General features: G+C 29.3%; 3 protein-coding genes across 3 annotated transcripts; 1 reads left to right on the top strand and 2 right to left on the bottom strand.

Moving 5' to 3' along the window:
- Positions 1-8,274, top strand: LOC149055366 (NADPH oxidase 5-like). Its single transcript, XM_089229550.1, has 15 exons — positions 1-9; positions 685-835; positions 1,156-1,366; positions 2,761-2,987; positions 4,558-4,746; positions 4,835-5,028; positions 5,109-5,430; positions 5,497-5,671; positions 5,748-5,920; positions 6,026-6,161; positions 6,247-6,472; positions 6,544-6,660; positions 6,746-6,955; positions 7,054-7,257; positions 7,380-8,274. Exons 1-15 carry the CDS (start codon positions 1-3, stop codon positions 7,575-7,577), a joined length of 2,742 nt encoding a protein of 913 aa, XP_089085676.1. The 3' UTR covers positions 7,578-8,274.
- Positions 8,275-11,142: 2,868 nt separating this feature from the next.
- Positions 11,143-12,554, bottom strand: LOC107172888 (uncharacterized). The gene is made up of 2 exons (XM_089229609.1): positions 11,557-12,554; positions 11,143-11,483 (listed from the first exon to the last, which is right to left on the bottom strand). Exons 1-2 carry the CDS (start codon positions 12,451-12,453, stop codon positions 11,481-11,483), a joined length of 900 nt encoding a protein of 299 aa, XP_089085735.1. The 5' UTR covers positions 12,454-12,554; the 3' UTR covers positions 11,143-11,480.
- A 5,281-nt stretch (positions 12,555-17,835) lies between these two features.
- LOC149055365 (uncharacterized) lies at positions 17,836-20,817 on the bottom strand. Its single transcript, XM_089228930.1, has 2 exons — positions 20,658-20,817; positions 17,836-19,223 (listed from the first exon to the last, which is right to left on the bottom strand). The coding sequence occupies exon 2, from the start codon at positions 18,916-18,918 to the stop codon at positions 18,223-18,225; it is 696 nt and encodes a 231-aa protein (XP_089085056.1). The 5' UTR covers positions 18,919-19,223; positions 20,658-20,817; the 3' UTR covers positions 17,836-18,222.
- Between the last annotated feature and the right edge of the window lie 155 nt (positions 20,818-20,972).

Genomic DNA, 20,972 nt, shown 5'->3' with positions numbered 1-20,972 from the left:
ATGGATCAGGTGGGTGTTGTGTTTTCCGAGTGCTTCCTGCATTGAAGAAAGTTGGTTGAGAATGATTCTCACGTTGACATATAGTGGAGCAATCTAGAACTAAGTGTTTTATTGTGAGAAGTTCATTGCATTGAATTACAGATAGGTTGTTCTTCGTGTTTTATGATATGTGGGTGAGATTGGTATATCCGATTCTTGTTCTTATATTAACTATTTCAGAATGTCTAGACGTATTGGGCTGAATATACCATTTAGTAATTTTATTTTTTTATTGATTTTAATTTGTTTGAGGATTAGGTAATATTATCATTGTAATTTATAACGAAAATTTCGCAAACGCCTTGAAGTTGAGCAAATATAAATACACCAGAGAGTATAATTTTACTCATTCGAGCAATTGAATATTGGTATAAAACTGTTAATTATGTATTTTAAGTTATTACTTAAATGCTGTAACACTCTATAAGTAATACTTATCGAAGTATGATTTAGATTTATAAAATAAAAAAATATATACCTGATGAAGTTATTAGGTATAGGTAGCATAACGTGTTAAAATTGTTATTTTAAAATTTATTTAATTTAATATACCTAAGAATAATATATAATACAAAATTATGTATGTTAAAAAAAATACGATGATTAAAATTGAAAAATAAAATAATTAATTTAAAACAATTTTAGCCATTCTTCACTGAACGTGTATTTCAAATATTTGACAAAGATAACTCCGGGTCAATATCGTTACATGAGTTCCTTGATGCAATGCACCAATTTGCAGGACAAACGCCAGACGACAAAATTCGGTTTCTATTTAAAGTATACGACTTGGATGGTATGTTAATAATTTTATTCTGCATATTATGATCATTATATTATTATATTATCAAACGAATAATCAAATCAAAAATAGCTTAACTGTGAGCTATTTAAATTTATGATAATATTAGTTACTTCTCGTATTTGTACTGTAATAATTTTTATGACAATGTCTATAAAATAATATTGTACGTATTAAATTCCAATTTTTGAAAAATGAAAAGTGAAATTAATAATCATGCGGTTAAATGATTTGAAATTCGTCTTCGGAATCTGCAAAAGAGATAAATAAAAATAACAACGATAATAAATTCGGTATTGTATTTTGTTGTTTAGGCGATGGTCTGATACAGCACCGAGAATTGCAGCATGTGATGCGTGCTTGCATGGAAGAAAACGGAATGCAGTTTTCGGAAGATCAAGTGGAAGACCTGACGATGGCGTTGTTCGAAGACGCCGACAGCGAGTCGAGAGGTGCCATTACGTACGAATCTCTCAAGAATCAATTACAAAAACACAACGGGTTATTGGAAAATCTGTCGATAAGGTAACATAACGCGTCGTTTGTGATTTGAAGGAGCACTTATACCTATAATAATATACACACACGATCGTTATATAATAATAATATAATCATTTTTTATTTTTTTTTTTTTTACACGTCATGATCACTGCTGGAATAAATAAAAAATAATTTATCCATCGAAACGCTCATAATAATAATATTATCATTCCGTACGATAACTGTACTGCAGCTAGTATTATTATAATAGGCGTCTGTAATAGATAATTCATATTACATCAGTCTATGACTTCGACCAGGCTGGTGAATTAAAATATAAAAGTCGTGTTTAAGAGCTCAAGCAAGTCATAATATTATGTCCCGGTCGACGGCTTTCGTGAACGATAAGTAAAATAATATGAATTAGTGTTGCTTTCGTTTATGAAACGTGTGAAAAAAATAAAATCAATTACGAATAAACGTTTTCAAAAACATAGTATATATTTAAAAAAAAAATCAAAATGAACGTTTACTGAAAATAAAACCACTAACTGTTATTTTTTTTTTTTTAATAATAATCGTGTTTTGTTTCATTAGTCAGGGAAAAAAATTACTCAGTTAAAAATACAGATATATTTTTTAAATATTGTAATTTACTAAATATGTACATTAGTTGCTAATTATTTTTCGCCTCAAGGGTGCTACTGAAAATCGGTTGTTTTTGTTTTACACATTAATCGAGATACTATTACCAACATAATACGTCGTAGATTATTATTATGGTAAAATTGAAGCTGTCCGTAATTCACTTATTTTAACAACACGGTTCAAATTTAAAATTAAGGTATATGCACGATAGGCCATTATTAAAAATATTGAGAAAAAATTATCTTTCAGAAGTTTTAATACATTTTTATATTTTCAAGAATTTATGTCATTATCTTTTAAATAGGTAGTTATTAAAAAAAAATCCTGATGTAATAACTATTAAAAACTTAAAATTGAAAAATGTTCGCCAAATACACATATTCATACCATACCATTGGCGTATCAATATCATAGGTAACATATATCTGAACTTTTAGATTTTTTGATGTGTATTTTGAACTTAATTTTGCCAACTATAGTTATAGACAGTTATTAGCTTTTTTATATCGCGTATCAATGTTCAATTTTATGTCAATGTTATTGGTTAGAACATTGATCTTACCTATTATTATAGTTAAAATGAGATACTATCATAAACCGTATGGTTTTCTACTTTCATCAGGTATCTCATGATTTTTCTTCAGAAGATTAATGGCGCTGCGGGTGGTGTATAATTATTTTTATATCAATTTCTTAGGTCTGTAAAACACTGTTCGGCCCCATCGACCTACATGGCGCGCGAAACGTTATCAGAACACTGGTTGATAAAAACGCTCTATACTGTTTTTCAGCATAGACCGCTGGTTAGTACCGCCAAAGCCAAAACAGCCACCGACATCCGTCTGGGGAAAAATCACCGCTTTGCGTCCGTACCAGCTGACGTTGCCGTACATGCGCAACAACTACGTCTATCTGATATTCCTGACGGTCTACGTACTCGTCAACGCGTTGCTGTTCGGGACCAGAATCTATCAATATCGCAATTCAAATATCTATACGATCCTAGCTAGAGCCTGTGGTAAGCCATATCCGATATTATAATTTACTGTTGTTCGTATAGGTACGTATTAATCTTGCGTCGTTATGTTTTGTTTATTATCCGCTTCTAGCAGCTATACACGGGCACATGCCTTGAGATAGTAACATAATGTTATGTGTGCACTGTTATATAGTATACTTTGTTTGTGTTAAGGACCAGCTGTTGCGGATTTCGTGCACAAAATAATAATAATATTATGTTAGCCAATGATGCCTAATATTAATGTCTGCGGGCTCGGAACGTGGAGAATTTACGTCAAGAGAACGCCACACCCATATCATAAGTTTTCTCCGTCTTATAGACAACATGGCAAATTTTAAGTTCTCAATAAACCTTTTTATTAGGATTTTGTATTGGAATTTAGAGTCGACTTATCATTTGTTTATAAAATTCAAAGGTGACATGATTATCTCGGAGGTTTTTATTGATTAGTTTTTAATTTTAAAGCAATTTATGATAATTTTTAAATTTATAAAATAATGTGCAATTTTAAAATGCTCATTAATTGCTTCGTAATTAAAACATCAGAGGAATACTCCGATAGGACTTGGCTGATAGTCTTACTTTCAAATTGTATTCAGATGAATACGATATTAATTTTATAATTTTGAATACAGTACCTATAGATTATTGTGAGCGTAAAATTTGCCATATTGTACATTTGAGACATATATATATATATATATATATATTTATATATATATATACGACTGAAACATCACATGCGAGGGTGGCGTCCATTTAATAAAATTTCATGTCCAGCAATGTTTAATACAAACATTTATCTACAAGGCTACAAATACATCCTTAATGAATTACACAAAATATCCTAGTCATCGGAAATAACTTTTGGAAACATATTTGAATTTCTAATGAAGTTTGTTAGAAAACCGACATTTTTACTTTTTTCGACATTTAAGTCTTATAACCTTCGATATAAGATTTATAAATTTTAAATATTATAAGAATTTTAAAATGTTAATAATATTGATAAGACAAGATCGATTTAAATATAAAAAAATTCATTCAAAACTAATGAATCAAAATATTATGTTTTCAGAAACTTTAACGAATAAATAGGTTAAGTATTTAATGTTAGGCATAATTTTCAAAATAATGTTAAGGCAATAAAAATAAAATTATAAATATTTTTGTAGTGTATTATAATTAATCTGTGCGTGCACGTGTGGTAACGCTTTGTTATTTGTTTTACACTACAATCACACACACATTGATCATTAACTTTCTACGCAATACAATATGCATACATGCACTCGACTCGCATTGACTTAGAAAATTGCATACATCGAACTCCTTAAAAACGGCAACAATTAAATCCCTTTAAGAATTTTCATTAAATCCAACTAAGCTAGACGCTCGTCGAAAACACCGACGGTGAAAATACAATGAAAACATTTTTCTTCGTTTATATTTTGTATTGCAAAGTTTATCGTATAAATCGTTATTTTGCATAATTTTTTTGTACATTAATTATTATAATTTAGGTATTATGTATGAGTTTATTTTGTTATTTTATATTGACTTGCAGGCCAGTGCTTGAACTTCAATTGTACTTTTGTGTTGGTTCTCATGTTAAGACATTGTATTACGTTCCTCAGAACCCGTGGATTATCATTGTTTTTGCCCTTGGATCAACATATATATTTTCATAAGATCACGGGTTTTTTCATATTTGGTTATAGTATCCTTCATACATTTATGCATCTATTAAATTTTAGTAAGTTATTACTCTTACGCCGTTCATTGATTTTATCGTTGTCAATGGATTAGATTCAACTTTTTCTAATTATTTGTACCAACTTTAGGTACCGTCATAATATATGATCCGAACTTGAACTATGAAGGATTCACAGTGTCCGAATGGCTGTTTACTACAGATCCAGGACTTTTTGGGCTCATATCTGGATTTGCTAATCCCACGGGTGTATTACTAATCGTTATTCTGTTCGTTATGTTCATTTGTTCGCAGCCATTCGTTCGCCGAGGAGGATGCTTCGAAGTTAGTAATTAAAACCGGATAATGGCTTATTCCCATAGAATATTAGATTCTTTACAATTAAATTTACTCTTGTTTTTCAGATATTTTATTGGACTCATTTACTGTACGTGCCTTTTTACTTACTCCTGATTCTTCACTGTCCAAACTTTTGGAAATGGTTGATTATTCCCGGATTATTGTACTTGTGTGAACGTTTTTACCGTTTCTCATTGATGCGTTCTGAACACGGAAAAACGTACATCAGTTCTGGTCTACTTTTACCATCTAAAGTCACGCATTTGGTAATTAAAAGACCACCGCATTTCGATTTCCATCCCGGTGACTATGTTTTCGTGAATATACCGGCAATAGCCAAGTATGAATGGCATCCATTTACTATAAGTAGTGCTCCTGAACAAGAAGGTAAATGTTTATATTAAAATTTAATTTGATTGCATTGTATTAAAGTAAACAAAAATTTTGGTACAGATTATATGTGGTTACATATTCGTGGAGTTGGGGAATGGACAAATCGATTGTATTCATATTTTGAAGAAGAACAGCAAAAATTACATTTACTTAACGAAGAACTGCCTGGCTCCGTCAATAGCAAAACTTCCTCTGTAGATTCTATAGAATCTTCAAAAATCAAAAAACTACAAACGTATGTTTAATGATATTTCAAAACAAATAAGTTACATTCTTAAACTAATTATGATATTATGTATAAAATGTCACAGGTCTCTTCAGAGAACATTTTCAGGTAGAACTGTGGAGGATTCTGCCAAAGGAAAGTACAAAAAAGGTGGTGATTTTAGTTATACTAATCAGAGTTTTAGCAGTTTGCCGGAAGACTTTCAAATTAGAGGTTCGGAAAACGATGGCTCTTCTAGTAATTCTAAAACTCCAATGGGTAATATTAAATGTTATAATGTTTCTTGATTAATTTAATTTATTAGTTAGTATAAAATTAAACGAATTCGAATGTATAGTCAAATTTTAATTCATAAATTATTAGAAGCTAGAAAATCAGTGAAAAAGGCACAAAATACCAATCTCCACAAACTGGTTTTGATCAATAAGGCCCCACTGTCAAAATCATTGTCTATGCCCGATATGGAAAATCGTATTAAAAAAAGAGAACGTCTGTTAGCGTATGTGTCAAATTTTTTGTATCTTGTCAATGACTAAATGTACACGATCAAAGCTAAATTAAAATCTACGAATGTCAATTTTCAGTTTACGAACTTACATGCGATCTGAATCCGAGAAGAGTTTCGACGAATGTCAAATGAAAAGAGCAAGACTTCAATCTTTAGGTTTGGCATATTTGAGTCCCCAAAATAAGTCGTTGGCTCAAAGTTTTCGTTACATGAGACACAAGCCGACCATCATAGCATTCAAAACTCCAAGCTTAGAAAATTGCGAAACCAAAGTTTCGTCGTATAGTATCACAATAGAAACGGTGAGCAATGCATTGTTATTATTAGTGGGTGTATAAAAACATCGTTTTAAACGTTATTCAAACTGTTTCAGTCGTCCAATATGGGCAGCATGGAGTTTGTGACCAATGAAAGCAAGTCGAAGGAAAGATCTAAAGAAGACAACAGTAGTGAGTCGCCCATAAATTATCCTGTCGGCAAACCACTGGAAGTGAGTTTAATATCAGGCGAATATTGGCTTTCGCAGTATACCAAACACCGTTTTTTTAATTATTTTTTTTTTTTTTAATCATAAGATCTATCTAGTCGGCCCATACGGTGCACCGTCCAGTCACATATTCCGAGCCCAGCACGCCGTGATGATAGCCACGGGCATCGGTGTCACACCGTTCGCTTCCATATTACAATCAATCATGCACCGATACTGGAAAGCCCGGCACACATGTCCGAAGTGTAAATACACGTGGGCTAGTGAAATACCTCCCACGGTGATGCATCTTAGGAAGGTGAGACGAAATAGATCTAGCTTATTATGCATACTAGTACCTATATATTACAGTGTTCGGTAGGTAATAACATGCCATTATTTCTCCGTTGCGTATAGGTTGATTTCTTTTGGATTAATCGCGATCAAAGATCTTTTGAGTGGTTCGTGAATTTACTATCACAACTAGAAATCGAACAGGCTGAGCTCGGCGGGGCTATGGAGAGGTTCCTAGAAATGCACATGTACATAACGTCGGCTTTGCAAAAAACCGATATGAAAGCCGTTGGACTCCAATTAGCTTTGGATTTGTTGCATGAAAAGGTGAAAATTGAAAATAATATTTTTATAATCGATTCATTCAATAATTATAATAACATATATATAATAATATAATACGGCTACTTAAAACATGAAATTAATATAATACGTTGATCGATTTTTAGGAAAAACGAGATTTTATCACGGGTTTGAAGACTAGAACAAACGCGGGCAGGCCTAACTGGGATAAAGTGTTTAAACAACTACTAGACCAAAAGAAAGGAAAAATCACAGTATTTTATTGTGGTCCGCCACAGCTCGGCAGACTTCTGAGAGTTAAATGCGATCAATTTGGATTTGATTTTCGAAAGGAAGTTTTTTAGAATTAATAGGTAATGTTTTAAGGCCGTGCTTTTTATCTCTTTGTTATATTAATAAAGCAACATATAAATTTGAACATGCATATTTGTACGTTTAAGACGTGAATGTTACCATTTTGTCAAAGAGAAGACTGTAAAATATGTTACCAATTTACCATATCGCAATCAAGTATTTTATAAAATAACAACGATACCATTATTTTTATTTTTTTTATATATAATTTATTATTAGTATTTTAATAAAAGTAAGAATTTATTTGTCTGAATTTTATAAAGTATATTATATATTTATATTAATAGTAATAACGAATGAAATTGCTTATGTATGATTATTATTTTTATTATTATTGTTTAAACTCTAACTGTAAATATATTATATCCAATCATTTTTAAACATGAATTTAATTTAAAATATTATGCATTTATATGGGTAATTATTTTTAACATGGTTTAAGACAGGGTTTATAAATTATAAAATATTGAATGTTTAATCTTGTCACGTAAAAAGATACGAAACATAGTCTTTGTTTTTTTTAAATTTAATTTCATCGACCTTTTGTTTTTAAAAAAAACAACATGTTTTTACCAACACAAGATATTATACACGATATATTGTATGCTTAATATTATATTTGTTTAGCGAACACAGAACAATAAACCACGGTGCACCGCACAATAAACACATTATAATTATATCAAATGACTCTCTCGGCTGTGTTTTTATGTATTTGTATTTTTCATCGCGGAACAAAATAATGTCAACATTTCATATAGGCATATACCTAATGACTGTGGTGAACATTAACAATTATTACCATTAGATAACAAAGACTTCTATTTATAACGATCAACGGTAGGTACTTATTTTAACATCCACAAACAGTTGTAGACATTCTTTCCTTATAGTCAATTTCGTAACTATCCAACTTACGAGTAGATATATCCCAATAGGTACAGTATTCAGCTACATGTTGCATACATGTTTTAAATTATAATCAAGTAGAAACAATGTTGTACAAACGATGAGTCAATGAGTAGGTACAGGAGAAAAGCCAACATCAACATTCAATGAAGTCAACAGTCATCGAATTCACAATCTCCTCAAAATGAATAAATAAATATTATAAGACTCGACGAATAAGCTTAATAGTAAACGTCATGTAAACTTATGTATAATTTAAATATAACTTTTGTAAATCCCAATGTTCTATGCCTCCGAGGTTTAATAAAAAATAAAAATAAATAAATTATGACGTAAACAACGGTATTTATGGTATCTTGTCAAATGCTTATATTTAAAGATGTTTTCATATAATATTATGACTTTTTAGGTAATTTAAATAGGAAAAATAAGGTAGCAATAATATAAAACCACACATATTTTGAAATTTTAAAATATAGAAATTACAGCAGCAACTATAGTTATGAGCTAGGGCCCGGAATTTTATGCATTTGCATATTTTTATTTATTAAACTAAAAAGTAACTAGATAAGACACAAATTTGAACCTTAACATAATTTGATGGTATGAAAAACTAAATTTTGCATATTATTTTTGGATATTTAGAACATTTTTGATTTTTATGCATGTTTTACCATTTTTCTAAAATATAATGCATATTTATGAAAAAATACGCTATGTAAAACCTGCGAATGTGAAAAGAAAAAACTTTACTAAAAATCGACATGCATTTTTATTTGAAAATGTATTCAAGTCTTTAGTAGTTTAAAGTTAACTGTAACTCTCCAGGTAACTTTGAAATATTGTATTATAAAAATATACCAACTAAATTTGTTTTTATTGATTTTTGTTCACGAGTTTTATTTAGATGAGTGAATGTTTGAAATGCAACATACATCATACAAAATACAATTAAATTATATCAACTAGGCATTTAATACATTGTTTTGTTCCATATTGATTATTTAATGAATTATATACATTTTTAAATTAAATAAATTTAATTAAAATACATTTTTGTTCACATATTTATGCATATTTTAAGTTCATATTTGAATGAAAATCAGTGCCATATATGCATGCACATTTTTAGTGCATATAATTCCGGGCCCCTTGTTATGACTTTTGAGAATTACTCAAAATTATTCATTGAATATAAAATATAATTAGGTAATAATATCTTAAATTCTAAATTTAAATGACATCCTAATGAAAGCTATTCGAATTAATAATAATACATTTACATTGTTATGTGTTATGTTTTGAAGAAAACTTTGCGGAACTTAAAGTAATTACACTAATTAGTACAATAATATTAATTATTATTAGATATATATAATAAACGTGTTTACTGTCGTTCCTATACAGAGTATTGTATTACTAAATACTACACGAATTTCAAATCAATCTGAAATTATATTTCTTATGTTTTTAAATTATTAAATTATTAAATTACTGTTTAAAAAAAAAAAATAATCGTTGGTTTTTGAATAACCATGCAAGGCTGTAAAATATTAACAAATATTATTATTATTATTATTGTTAATAGGTATTTTCATGTTATTGACGTTATTGTGATCTATACATATTATTTTCTTGAATATATTTTAACAAGTTTCATATAAAACTTAGTTATATAAATAATTAACGCATCGAATACATTTCAGTTGATTTGATTTATTTGTCAATCCATTACTTTTTACTTATATTGTTATATAGCAATATTTTTAGAAGTTGATAATGGTTTTAATTATTAACAAATGAATATTTTTGTCACATATTTTATTTATGTGCAATGTGCATACATTAATCATAACATATTTTCACTATACATATATATTTTGGTTTTTATTATTTTTCGTTACATTTAAATTTTAAGTTAAAAAAATTTCTGTAACGTGCTGAAGAATCGTTATAGATGGCCAATTAAGTGATATGATAACGATGCACGTAAATGCTAAATCCAATCTCAATCGTGTTGGTTATTTGAGTAAATGATGAGTTTTTTATTAGTTTTAACTTTTAAGCCAAATCGATAACTTGAATTTTCCAATTGTAGAAAGAAAATGTTTCCGAATGATATTGATTTAATGGAAACTGACTTAGGGGGAGGAGATTGTAGAGACTGTTCAATTAACTATATGTGCTTTGAAGAGAACAATAGAATTATGTTTGAAAATAATCAATACATTATGTAGTTGACTAGTTTTAAGTAAGTCAGATTGATTTTTCCTCACCAGTTTCTGTAATAAACTTAACAAAGTGCGCTGTGATAGATAGCTTACATATTTATGCCTTATGAGCGACATTGTTTTATTCCAGAAATTATCCTAAAGTAACGCAAAGCTGATTACATACGTATACCTTGGTATAATATTTATAACAATATATATTATATACACACAATTTTAACTGTATTTTCATAAAATAAGAGTAAAAAACCGTTTGCGTAGAAATTAGTAAGTGTGAAACATAGAGCGTATTATTATTACTAATCATATTTCGTGATATTGACCAAATAATGTTTTAATTCTTATCGTAGTTCAGTATAAATGTTTTAATGAAAATTTATATTCTTCGATTGGGTTTGAAGTATTATACCTATGATTTATTAAGTAAATGGTTTATTAATATTTACTCCACAGCAATTATTTAAATAAAACATATAACATTAGTCACATTTACACAATAATTATATAACGATATAATAAATAAAATTAAAATAATTATTCATAAACATTATGATACCTGTAGAAGGTATAAATAACCGTTATGTGATAAATTACAAAAAATAATAAGTTTGAATGGGTATACAAGATCAGTGAACGTGTGAGAATTCCAAAGGTTCTATTCTTATACCACTTCAACTGTCCGTGCTGATTGTGCATCACTGACACTAGCTGGCGAAGTCCTGTCTAATGTTTCAGTCGATGGTATTTCTCCGTTCACTAGTATGGAAAAATATAATTTTTCGACTTTAGATTTTTTCGATTTTTTTTTTTTTCGAATATAAGTTTTTACCTCTGTAATAATGGATTTAACTTCATCCCTGTACGGATGTACAGGTAATGGCGTCCTTACGAATGCTTTTTCATCGGAGACTGGTGGTAAATCCGGTGTTTTCAACAAGACCTTCCATGTGCTCATGCCCATATTTCTAAGCGAGTCCATCTCGTCAACATAATTCAGTATGGCGTTTTCGTTTTCCATTAGCGTCTCTATGATAGTGTCGACATTCAATTCTAGGGATATTTTATTTTCGTCGGTGAACATGTACTCACAATTATTCAGACTCTTTAGATTAAAACTACTGCAGTACAGTTTCATTTCATTGACCACGCAAGACGACTTAATGACCTCGTTTAGAGATTTCAGCTTTTCTGTCAACTCGTCGGATTTGGCACCTTTTACCGTATCGTACACGTTCAACAGGTCATCATAATTCCTGAAGATGGACGACAACATGTCAATGTAAAAAGGGATGACGTACCCGAGCATATTTAACCGCATCTGTAACTGATCATGGTCTTGACGTTCGATCAGGCTAATCATCATTGCCAAGTGGAAGGCCACGCGCTTGTACGTCAGGCACATGATTGACTTCCCGACGATGGTCAGGCTCACGTTCAGGTTTTCACCCGAATAGTATGGATGGGGTGTGTGAAGCGCATGAAGTGACACCAACGGGTCGACGTTATTGAGGTCCTTCACCATTTCACCGATTCGTTTTGGCAACTTGTCGTTGGTTTTTTCCAGTATCACCTTCTCCGACAGTATGTCATTGTGCAGTTTGTCCTCGAATAGGATCATATCGATTAGCTGCTTCAGCTGCGAAATGGTCGGTGAGCAAAATGCGCACCGATTTGTGACGAGTACAGTCAGGACTAGCGTCAACCAGAGGACGGGTAAATGGCGCATTGTCGCCGTCGGCGGTTAGGGTACGTTGAGATTCAGACGAACGGACGTCACGGAAACACGTTCTAACAGCTTACTACTCCATCGCCTTCGAATTTTTATTTGTGTGTCGGCGTTGCGTATTCGGCTCACAGGTGTTTTCTAAAACCTGTGTATACATGTGCCTGCGTACGTTTATTCATAGCTCACGACGAGGATAATTGTAAATTGGGTTTCTTGTAAAAAAATGTGTTGTTCCTACAAAGTAAACAAGCGAAACAACAACGTTAACGAGCAGCGAGCTATCGCATATTTTTTTTTTTGCATCGGTATTTCATGAAGAACAAAAATTCAAAACTATTGTTTGACGATTTTGAATATATTTTATAACCTCCCCTTCTATTAAGATTTCACCAAGATGACAAAACGAATAGAAAAATAAATCATAATCACGTTCTATAATATTTTTCTTAATTTTTTTTTATCGAAAAAATAATAATATTTGATTATAATATTTTTAAGGTCATCTGTATAGTATTATGAGCAGGAGTTCTAAATAATGATGCATTATATATATATATATATGCAGTATAATTTAGCTTTTGAGAAAAAATATTATTTTTTGACCACTCAAGTAATAATTCTTAAAATGTTGAAAATAAAGAGCTTTTATAGTACCTTTTAACTGTTTTTTAGTTTCCGATATAATTATTTTGATAATAATCGTGTGTGTAATTCACTAGTGCAAGAAGGCCAATTAAATTATATTTATTAGTTAGGTTTTTTAAAATTTTAATATTTATTTTGAATGTAGGTGCGTAAGTACACATACTAGTTACATTTTACATTTTGTGGAACTAAAACCATTTAAAAAGTGCAACCATATCAAATTTTAATTGAATTCCAATAATGCATAATAATATAAAAGTATAAATAAAATAAAATATTTTACATATAATAAACAAAAGTACAAAAGTACTATACATTACTTCAGTACCTAAGTATGTGTTTTATTTTATATTAACAAATACATCTCAAAAATCATAACAATTAATAAAATTATGATGGACAGACTATATAGGTTGTATATTATATTAATATAAATATTTCATAAACTATGTTTTATTATTTTCATGACTTCATTTATATCAAATAAATAAATATATATATAAAGTTATATCATAAGACATAAAATATATGTTGTATTAGGATTCTAGTAATAAGAGAACATCTAAGAAAAAAACCATACCGCGCTATTTGATATTTTTTCTTTACAAGAAAAATCTAAGAATCATACATATGTTTTTGTTAATAAGTAACCACGACTAAGAAAATCTTACGAAAACCCCGTCTGAAATAAAAAATCTTGTATCCAACTCAACAACAGATTGTTGTTTACCAAATTTCATTACTATTAAGTATTGATAAACCTAGTTTAAAGAAACACATAGAAAATGAAATTAATATAAATCTTATTTAACAATGACAATGATTTCTGTCCAAATCAATTCAATTTGTTATTAAAAGGCAAGTTTTATTATGCGTATGCGCATGCATGATATGGTGACTGACGAACAAATAGAAAATAACCACGTCCATGTTTTCCGATGGGTTTTCTCTCTCTGGTATATGTATATATATATTTTATTTCATTGGACATTAACATTGTGACATCATTATGCACATAATATGGACTTGAGTTTGAAATGTTGTGTGTAGGTAAATAAAATGCAGTTTAACTGTAAAAAACAATATTTTTGATAGTTAAATAATATTAATTATTAAAAATTAAGTTTGGTTTCGACAAATATTAATGCTTTAAAATTATTAAAAACGTCGTTGGCATATTTATTTAATCTATCTATATAATATATAAATGCCAAATACCATACATGCGCCCACACACTAATCACTACATTTCAAAATCTACAAAATGTACGGACTTGAAATTTAGAATAGTTTTTTATTAAATGATCTAGATACACAATAGGAACATAGGAATAAAATATGTATATATTGATTTTCAAATATTCCCATTTCAAAGAGATGTTCAATCAAAGATTTTTTTGTAATTCACAATGGAAATTTGAAATTTGTATTTTTATAAATATTTGCCATTGGTTATAATTGAAAATTGTATTAGAAGAACTCAGCATTTTTCTTAAATACATATATGTTTTCCATAAATTCAAAATGTAGTAACGATTTTAACAAAAATTTCAGAAATGTTCTTGGAGCAATCAGGAATGCTATAAAATAGTTATATAATATTTAAAAAAATAAATACATATTATGCCTTTTTTGAACAAGTATATATTATTGGTTAATGATATATATATATATATATATATATATATATATATATAAATTTAATTTTAATTTATTAATTTATTTTGTTATCAGTTATTGTGTTTATTATAAAGCGTGCACATAATAAATACTTAACTAAAGAAAATAATAACTTGAAATGTATGCCTGAACAATATTATAAGTTGTATGCGGTTTCTATATTGTAAAAATTTTATATTGGACAATTATGTCAGCATTATCGATAAATATTTTATACTAATATGATTCACGTAAAAAATTATAGGTATCAATCAAAATATGAAATATTCTTATTATTCTTTTTTTGTTTAATTCATTTTTTAATAATAATATAGTTACAATACGCCGAAATAATTATTGCACATGCGTTTCAATCGATTTTGAAAATTCTATTGCTGGAAAAAAGATTCCCAGACGCTTAGATCCAAGGTTCTGATCGGCAAATCTTCGAGCATATCATCCAATAAATCTTGCAACCGATTGAAAGTTTTTATCGTTTTGTCGACCGTATCCCAGTTTTCTTCTTGGTTGAGTTGTATGTGTTTCTCTATGTGCTCAATTTGGTTCATCGAGCATGATTCATCGAGCATCTTCTCGATCAGCTTCTCGAAATTATCGAAACCAGGTGGCAGATCGTTGTTATTGATCTGACTGATGACTTTTTCCCAACGCTCGTACAAATTAATCTCTTCGTTGATGGACTCCTTCAGTACGGCCACCTTGTCCAGAACCAAGACCAGTGTATCAAAGATATCAAGTGGCTGTGAGTCGATGACATCATTTTGCAGGTTTTTGATGTTTTTGATGGCTTTTAACTGCACCAGAATGTACATAAACGTGTTGCACTTGATGGCCGACGCGATGACGTCCAACGCGAAATCAAGCGCCATGCCGTGTTTGTTGTAGTTAGACGCCACTTCGGCTACGATGTGCAGCGCATTGGCCACCACTACGTTTTGATCCCCATCCTCAGTGAATTTCTCGGCTTGTTCGTGTTCCGGTTTCAGCTCCTGTTCCAGGTTTTGTTTCTTGTCTGGATCGATCACGGTCTCCGATTTCATAATCACTTTCAAAAGCACCTCTTTGGTGGCGGCGGACAGATTTTTCACTTTGAACTTGATGCCTACGTTTAGTTGCTGCAACCAGCTCCTGTCGTTTGCCATCACATCGAGCACTAAATTCCGACGGTCATTCGAAAACGACTGGACGGACACCATCAACACCACAACGCCTAGCGCCAACGATATCACGTTCAACGCGAACTTCATATGATCCTATTACTATACTCTGTTTACTTAAATCACTCTCTCTATTTACGTGGTTCGCCGAGCGCGCGTGTTCCGTTCTGCTTCTTCACTTACGGATTAAGTGGCGACGACGGTGAGACACGTTCGCAAAACCGTACGATACAAACCTTTGTGTATAGGTGTCGTGAGTGTTGTACGAGCTTGTTTACTCATGTTTTTTATAATTTTTTTCATCGGTGTACACACGCAAAAAAAGTAGAAAAATCTTATGTTTCACAATTTAATGCGTATATTACACCGGTTACAGCTGCAATTTTACCGTATCATCGATGTGTTATACAAGGTGTCTCGCGAGGATTTACCCAATGCGATATCTCATGAGATAATAAATATATCATAAATCTGTATTTTTTTTTATTTAGACTTACATAAACAAGGGCTACATGTATTTTATGTTATTATTTTATTTTATTTTTTGGTAAAAAGTTTGAAAAATATTTTTTAATTTTTGAAAAAAATAAATATACCTATATATTATAGAGTTTATTTTGCTGAAAATGTTGAACTTTCAACATTTTATTTTCATTAATCTTATGGTTTTTAATACTTTTTTTAGTTTATGGATAAAACGTCGAAAAACTGGTTTTTATCGGGGCGGCGAGTTCCCTCTACGACTAATGGTTATATCCTCTCGAGTACACCTGAATATTATATTTATTATTATTATATTCCACAATACCAACGTCCAACATAAATATTTATTTATATACATTTTAATATAATGTATAATCGAACCACGATTAAAGATCTACAATACCTCGTAAAGCTAGAAGTCCAAGATCATAGAGGGACCCCTTCGACTACCTATAAAACTTCAACACCTTTAATAATACCTTGAATAATAAAATCTAGAAAATTAAAAAAAAAATTATTTTAAAATCCCTAATACTTACCGAGATATTGACTGGTTCATGATAAAATAATTACTCTGTATATGGCTATATCATGAATCAGACGATCTCATTACGTCATGCTGAATGCTGATATAAACTTATAATATTGTCTTATTATTAACTTATGATTTACCAGATTTTTAGTGTCAAAATTGTTATTATGATTCACTGCATAATTTAACAAAACAAAAAATATTTTAAATAACTTATTAATTTAACATTATTTTATTTAAAAAAAAATAATTAATTTATCCATCTTAATTCACTTATTTATTTATTTTAAGAAAAATCATTTTTAGAAGACAGTGATAGTCGCTTCTTTGTGGTGCTCTCTGCGCAATGCTAAATAACTATCATCAAAATAAATATTTCTATTGGGCGTAATTTACTATACAGAAATTTGTACCTGAAAATAACAATAGTGCAGCAATTTACAAATTATTGGTTGCAATTTACGTTAGGTACAACACAATTACGAATAACTTGATAATGAATAAATAATTTATTATGTTTAATAGAATTATTCAGTTATCGTTCATTAGGTAGGTACATAATATACTCGTAGTAATATGGATTAAATCAAAAAAATAAAATTGTATCGATATGAAAACAATAAAGCGTCTTATCTTTTCACTATATAATAAATATAATCCGTTTATTCAAGATTAAAAAAATACAACTATTTGTTAAACAAGTTTATTTTATGTGTATCACAACTCACAGACATTAATATACATTAATATGATATCGCAAAAAAAAAACGTGCATTACACTAGAGACCTTAATATTTAAGTCTTAGACATTTTTAAGAATGAAAATAACAACATTAATAAATAACTTTGTAATAAATGTAGAGGATCAGGAATTGTATTATCGAGTTATATTCATAATTTATCTAACTAGTTTCTTTTATATAATTTCTTTTAAAATGTATTTTTTATATATATTTTAATCATTATTTTATAAAAGTATATACTATTGTTTGGATACAATTGGCGTAATATACCCAACCCTACAAGATACACACTATTTTGGATATAATTCCATTATCTTATTAGTTAATTAATTATTAAAAAATAATTTTAATGGTTTATTAATTTATTATAATAATTTTAATCGTATACATTTTATCCTTTGTTAGTTTTTGTTATTTCTAGATATTAATATTATAGAAAATAGATCATAAGATCTACCTATAGGTAAGGTATATATTTTCAACACGCTTATTATTAACACACTTTAGATGCTCGATTAATTATTATTTATTATATGTATTGAATCATAAACATTATGGTTTTGTCTTTTAAGAAAGGAAACAGATAATTTTTTTCACTATCTAGTGCATCATTAAAATTATATACATACTTTCTTTCAAAACCCACTTTTTCGGCTAATTTTTGAGAAGCGCTACTAGCAAACATACTGATAGTATACTTGAAATTATATTTCTTTCCAATATAACTTCTTAATTCCAGCAGCTGTTGAGCAAATCCAAGTTTGCGGTGATCTTTAGAAATAAATAACATTTTTGATGCAAGATAATCTTCATTGCCAATTAATGGTTCAACATAACTTTTTTTAACAGCTTTTATATGATTTATCATTTGTTCATATTGAGATGAGTTTGAATTTACAATTTTTGATGAATCAATATTCTCACGGTATAAAACATTAATACCTACTAGTTCATTTTTATCATTTTCTTTATATTCAAATACTCCAATTGACATTTTTTGGGATAAATATCTTATAAAATCATTTTTAAAATTTAATTTAGAAACTGGGTCATTTAATACATTAACACCATTATATATGGTGTCTTCAGACGCATATTCATATATAACTTTTTTAATAATTACATCAAAATAATATTCTGGTATTTCTTGGAAAATAAATTTTTTATTTTGACCACCTTGGTGAACATCTTTTATTTTCAATATTTCCGGGAAACTATTTTCCATTATGATATCAAGTATATGATGATCTATAGACTATTATATAATAATGTCAATATATTTAAATGCCAAACAGTAAAATTGTATTTCTTGTGAATTTCTATTTTTATTTTTTTATTTAATCTTACTATTAACTCGATAATTCAAAGAAGATAGGCAAGTAAAATATAAGATTTGAATATTTTGTTTATAGATGAACACGTTCATTCATTTTGAATATCTGAACTGACATTTTCTGGAAAACAAATTGCTGTTTATACTGAGCGAGTTGTTCAAATCAATCACAATGCTGTCTCTTCAAAGTTTAAACACTATCAATAAAAAATGCAGTTTACAATTATAGTTTATTTTTAGTTTTAGAGGACATCTCACGGAAACTTGTAGACATACAACGCTTAAGTGATAGCGTTGTAAGCCATATATTCACTAATCACTATAGGTATAGTCGCCGTCGTGGCAAGCCGTAATTTTTTACGATTTTCTTATAAAATATACTTTACGTGTTCAAAGAATATGGGTTACTGAGTGATTTTATCGTAAAAACACTTATGAAAAAATTGCTGAGGAGATTCATATCTGGTTCTGTAAGAATTTAATTTTTGATATCTGTTAAACTTCGTATATATGTTTAATTGTGCCCGTGTTTTTCCCTTTTTCGAGAATTATTTTTAGGACTTAATATTTAAAAAATCAAAAATCGTACTTCTTACGGAAGCAGATCTGAATCGCCTCTACAATTTTGTTCGTAGATGTTTTTATAATAAAACCATTCAGTAACCCATATTCTTTGAACGCGCAAACGTGTTTTTAAAGGAAATTTTTAACGTAGGTACATATTTTTATGAGACGTCCTCTCAAGATCTTAACCTCAAATTATATTATGTTGTAATTAATAACACATAATAGTTATGTTGTCGCCAATTTACAGGTGCATAATGTCTTAAATTTACGAATATAGTTATATGAGTTTTCATGTTGGCTTATAAACAAATTTAATGGTGACATCATTGTATATACATGTTCTGTTGGAGGTGTAAGCGAGACTAGAGTTTTAAATAATTATACTGTGCAAATAAATAATAATAAATTTATTAAATTTTGAATTTTTATTATTTGTATTTTTTAACGATTTAATAGACAAAAATCAAAGCACATTAAACCCCAACTTCGCAAATTGAAATATATTTTGAGCCTTTTGAAAATTCTCATAAACTTTTAAATAATAGTTTGCACAGTGCAGTTAAAATGAATACAACATATGGAAGCAGGTATGTTATAATACAGAGGTGGTCACTGACTTTAATTTTGGGAGCCGCAAATTTACGAAACTATTTCGAAGTGAGCCACATTGTTAAGATGGGTAAACACGTTTTAAATTTTATAACAAATTAAGGAACATCAATTTTTTACACTACACAGAGCATTATTTTTCAGGTAGGTACACATTAAGAAATGACATTTTACTTTTGAAAAGTGCTTTTTATGTTATATAAATTAATTTTACTCTAAGATTGGTGTCAAGAGCCACACGATACTCCATCGGGAGCCACATGGGGCTCGTGAGCCTCGTTGTGACCACCCCTGTTTAGTATAACTAACTATATATACAATCAAATGAACAATGCGGAAGATGATTTTAAACTGGTAATCAGTACTTAATAAAATAATAACCTATATCACACAACATTAAATGACCAAGATCCACGATTAAATAATAATACCAATAAGTAACGAATAGTACATACCTGCTTGGTAATAATTGTGTGTTAAACGCCGTTTTTGCGCTTATTGCTGACACAAAAAGTAAAATCTTGAAAATGGTAATATATATATAGTATGCAATTAAACATAATTGTTCGATAGTGATCGTAAAATGGGCGTTCACCATAGAATAGATTAAATAGATATATTTAATCTATCATATAATTATTAATTATATACTTCCGTGTTCTACATGAACTACTATTGCTTAATGTATATAATGTATATATTTTATTAGGCTACAAATTACATGCATAAGTAATATAAGTATTTTGTTTTTCATTTAACTACTTTAAACT

The sequence above is a fragment of the Diuraphis noxia genome, unplaced genomic scaffold, assembly GCF_037042655.1.
Source record: "Diuraphis noxia isolate RWA-SAM2 unplaced genomic scaffold, SU_Dnox_SAM2 contig0005, whole genome shotgun sequence".
Classification (NCBI taxonomy): Eukaryota; Metazoa; Arthropoda; class Insecta; order Hemiptera; family Aphididae; genus Diuraphis; species Diuraphis noxia.
This window is presented reverse-complemented; position numbering and strand designations above follow the sequence as displayed.

Coding starts and splice junctions, on each gene's coding strand:
- LOC149055366 (XM_089229550.1), top strand. Junction 6,162..6,246: donor AAAAGAGAACGTCTGTTAGC/GTATGTGTCAAA, acceptor GTCAATTTTCAG/TTTACGAACTTACATGCGAT. Junction 6,473..6,543: donor ATAGTATCACAATAGAAACG/GTGAGCAATGCA, acceptor AAACTGTTTCAG/TCGTCCAATATGGGCAGCAT.
- LOC107172888 (XM_089229609.1), bottom strand. CDS start 12,453: ATGCGCCATTTACCCGTCCTCTGGTTGACGCTAGTCCTGACTGTACTC.
- LOC149055365 (XM_089228930.1), bottom strand. CDS start 18,918: ATGGAAAATAGTTTCCCGGAAATATTGAAAATAAAAGATGTTCACCAA.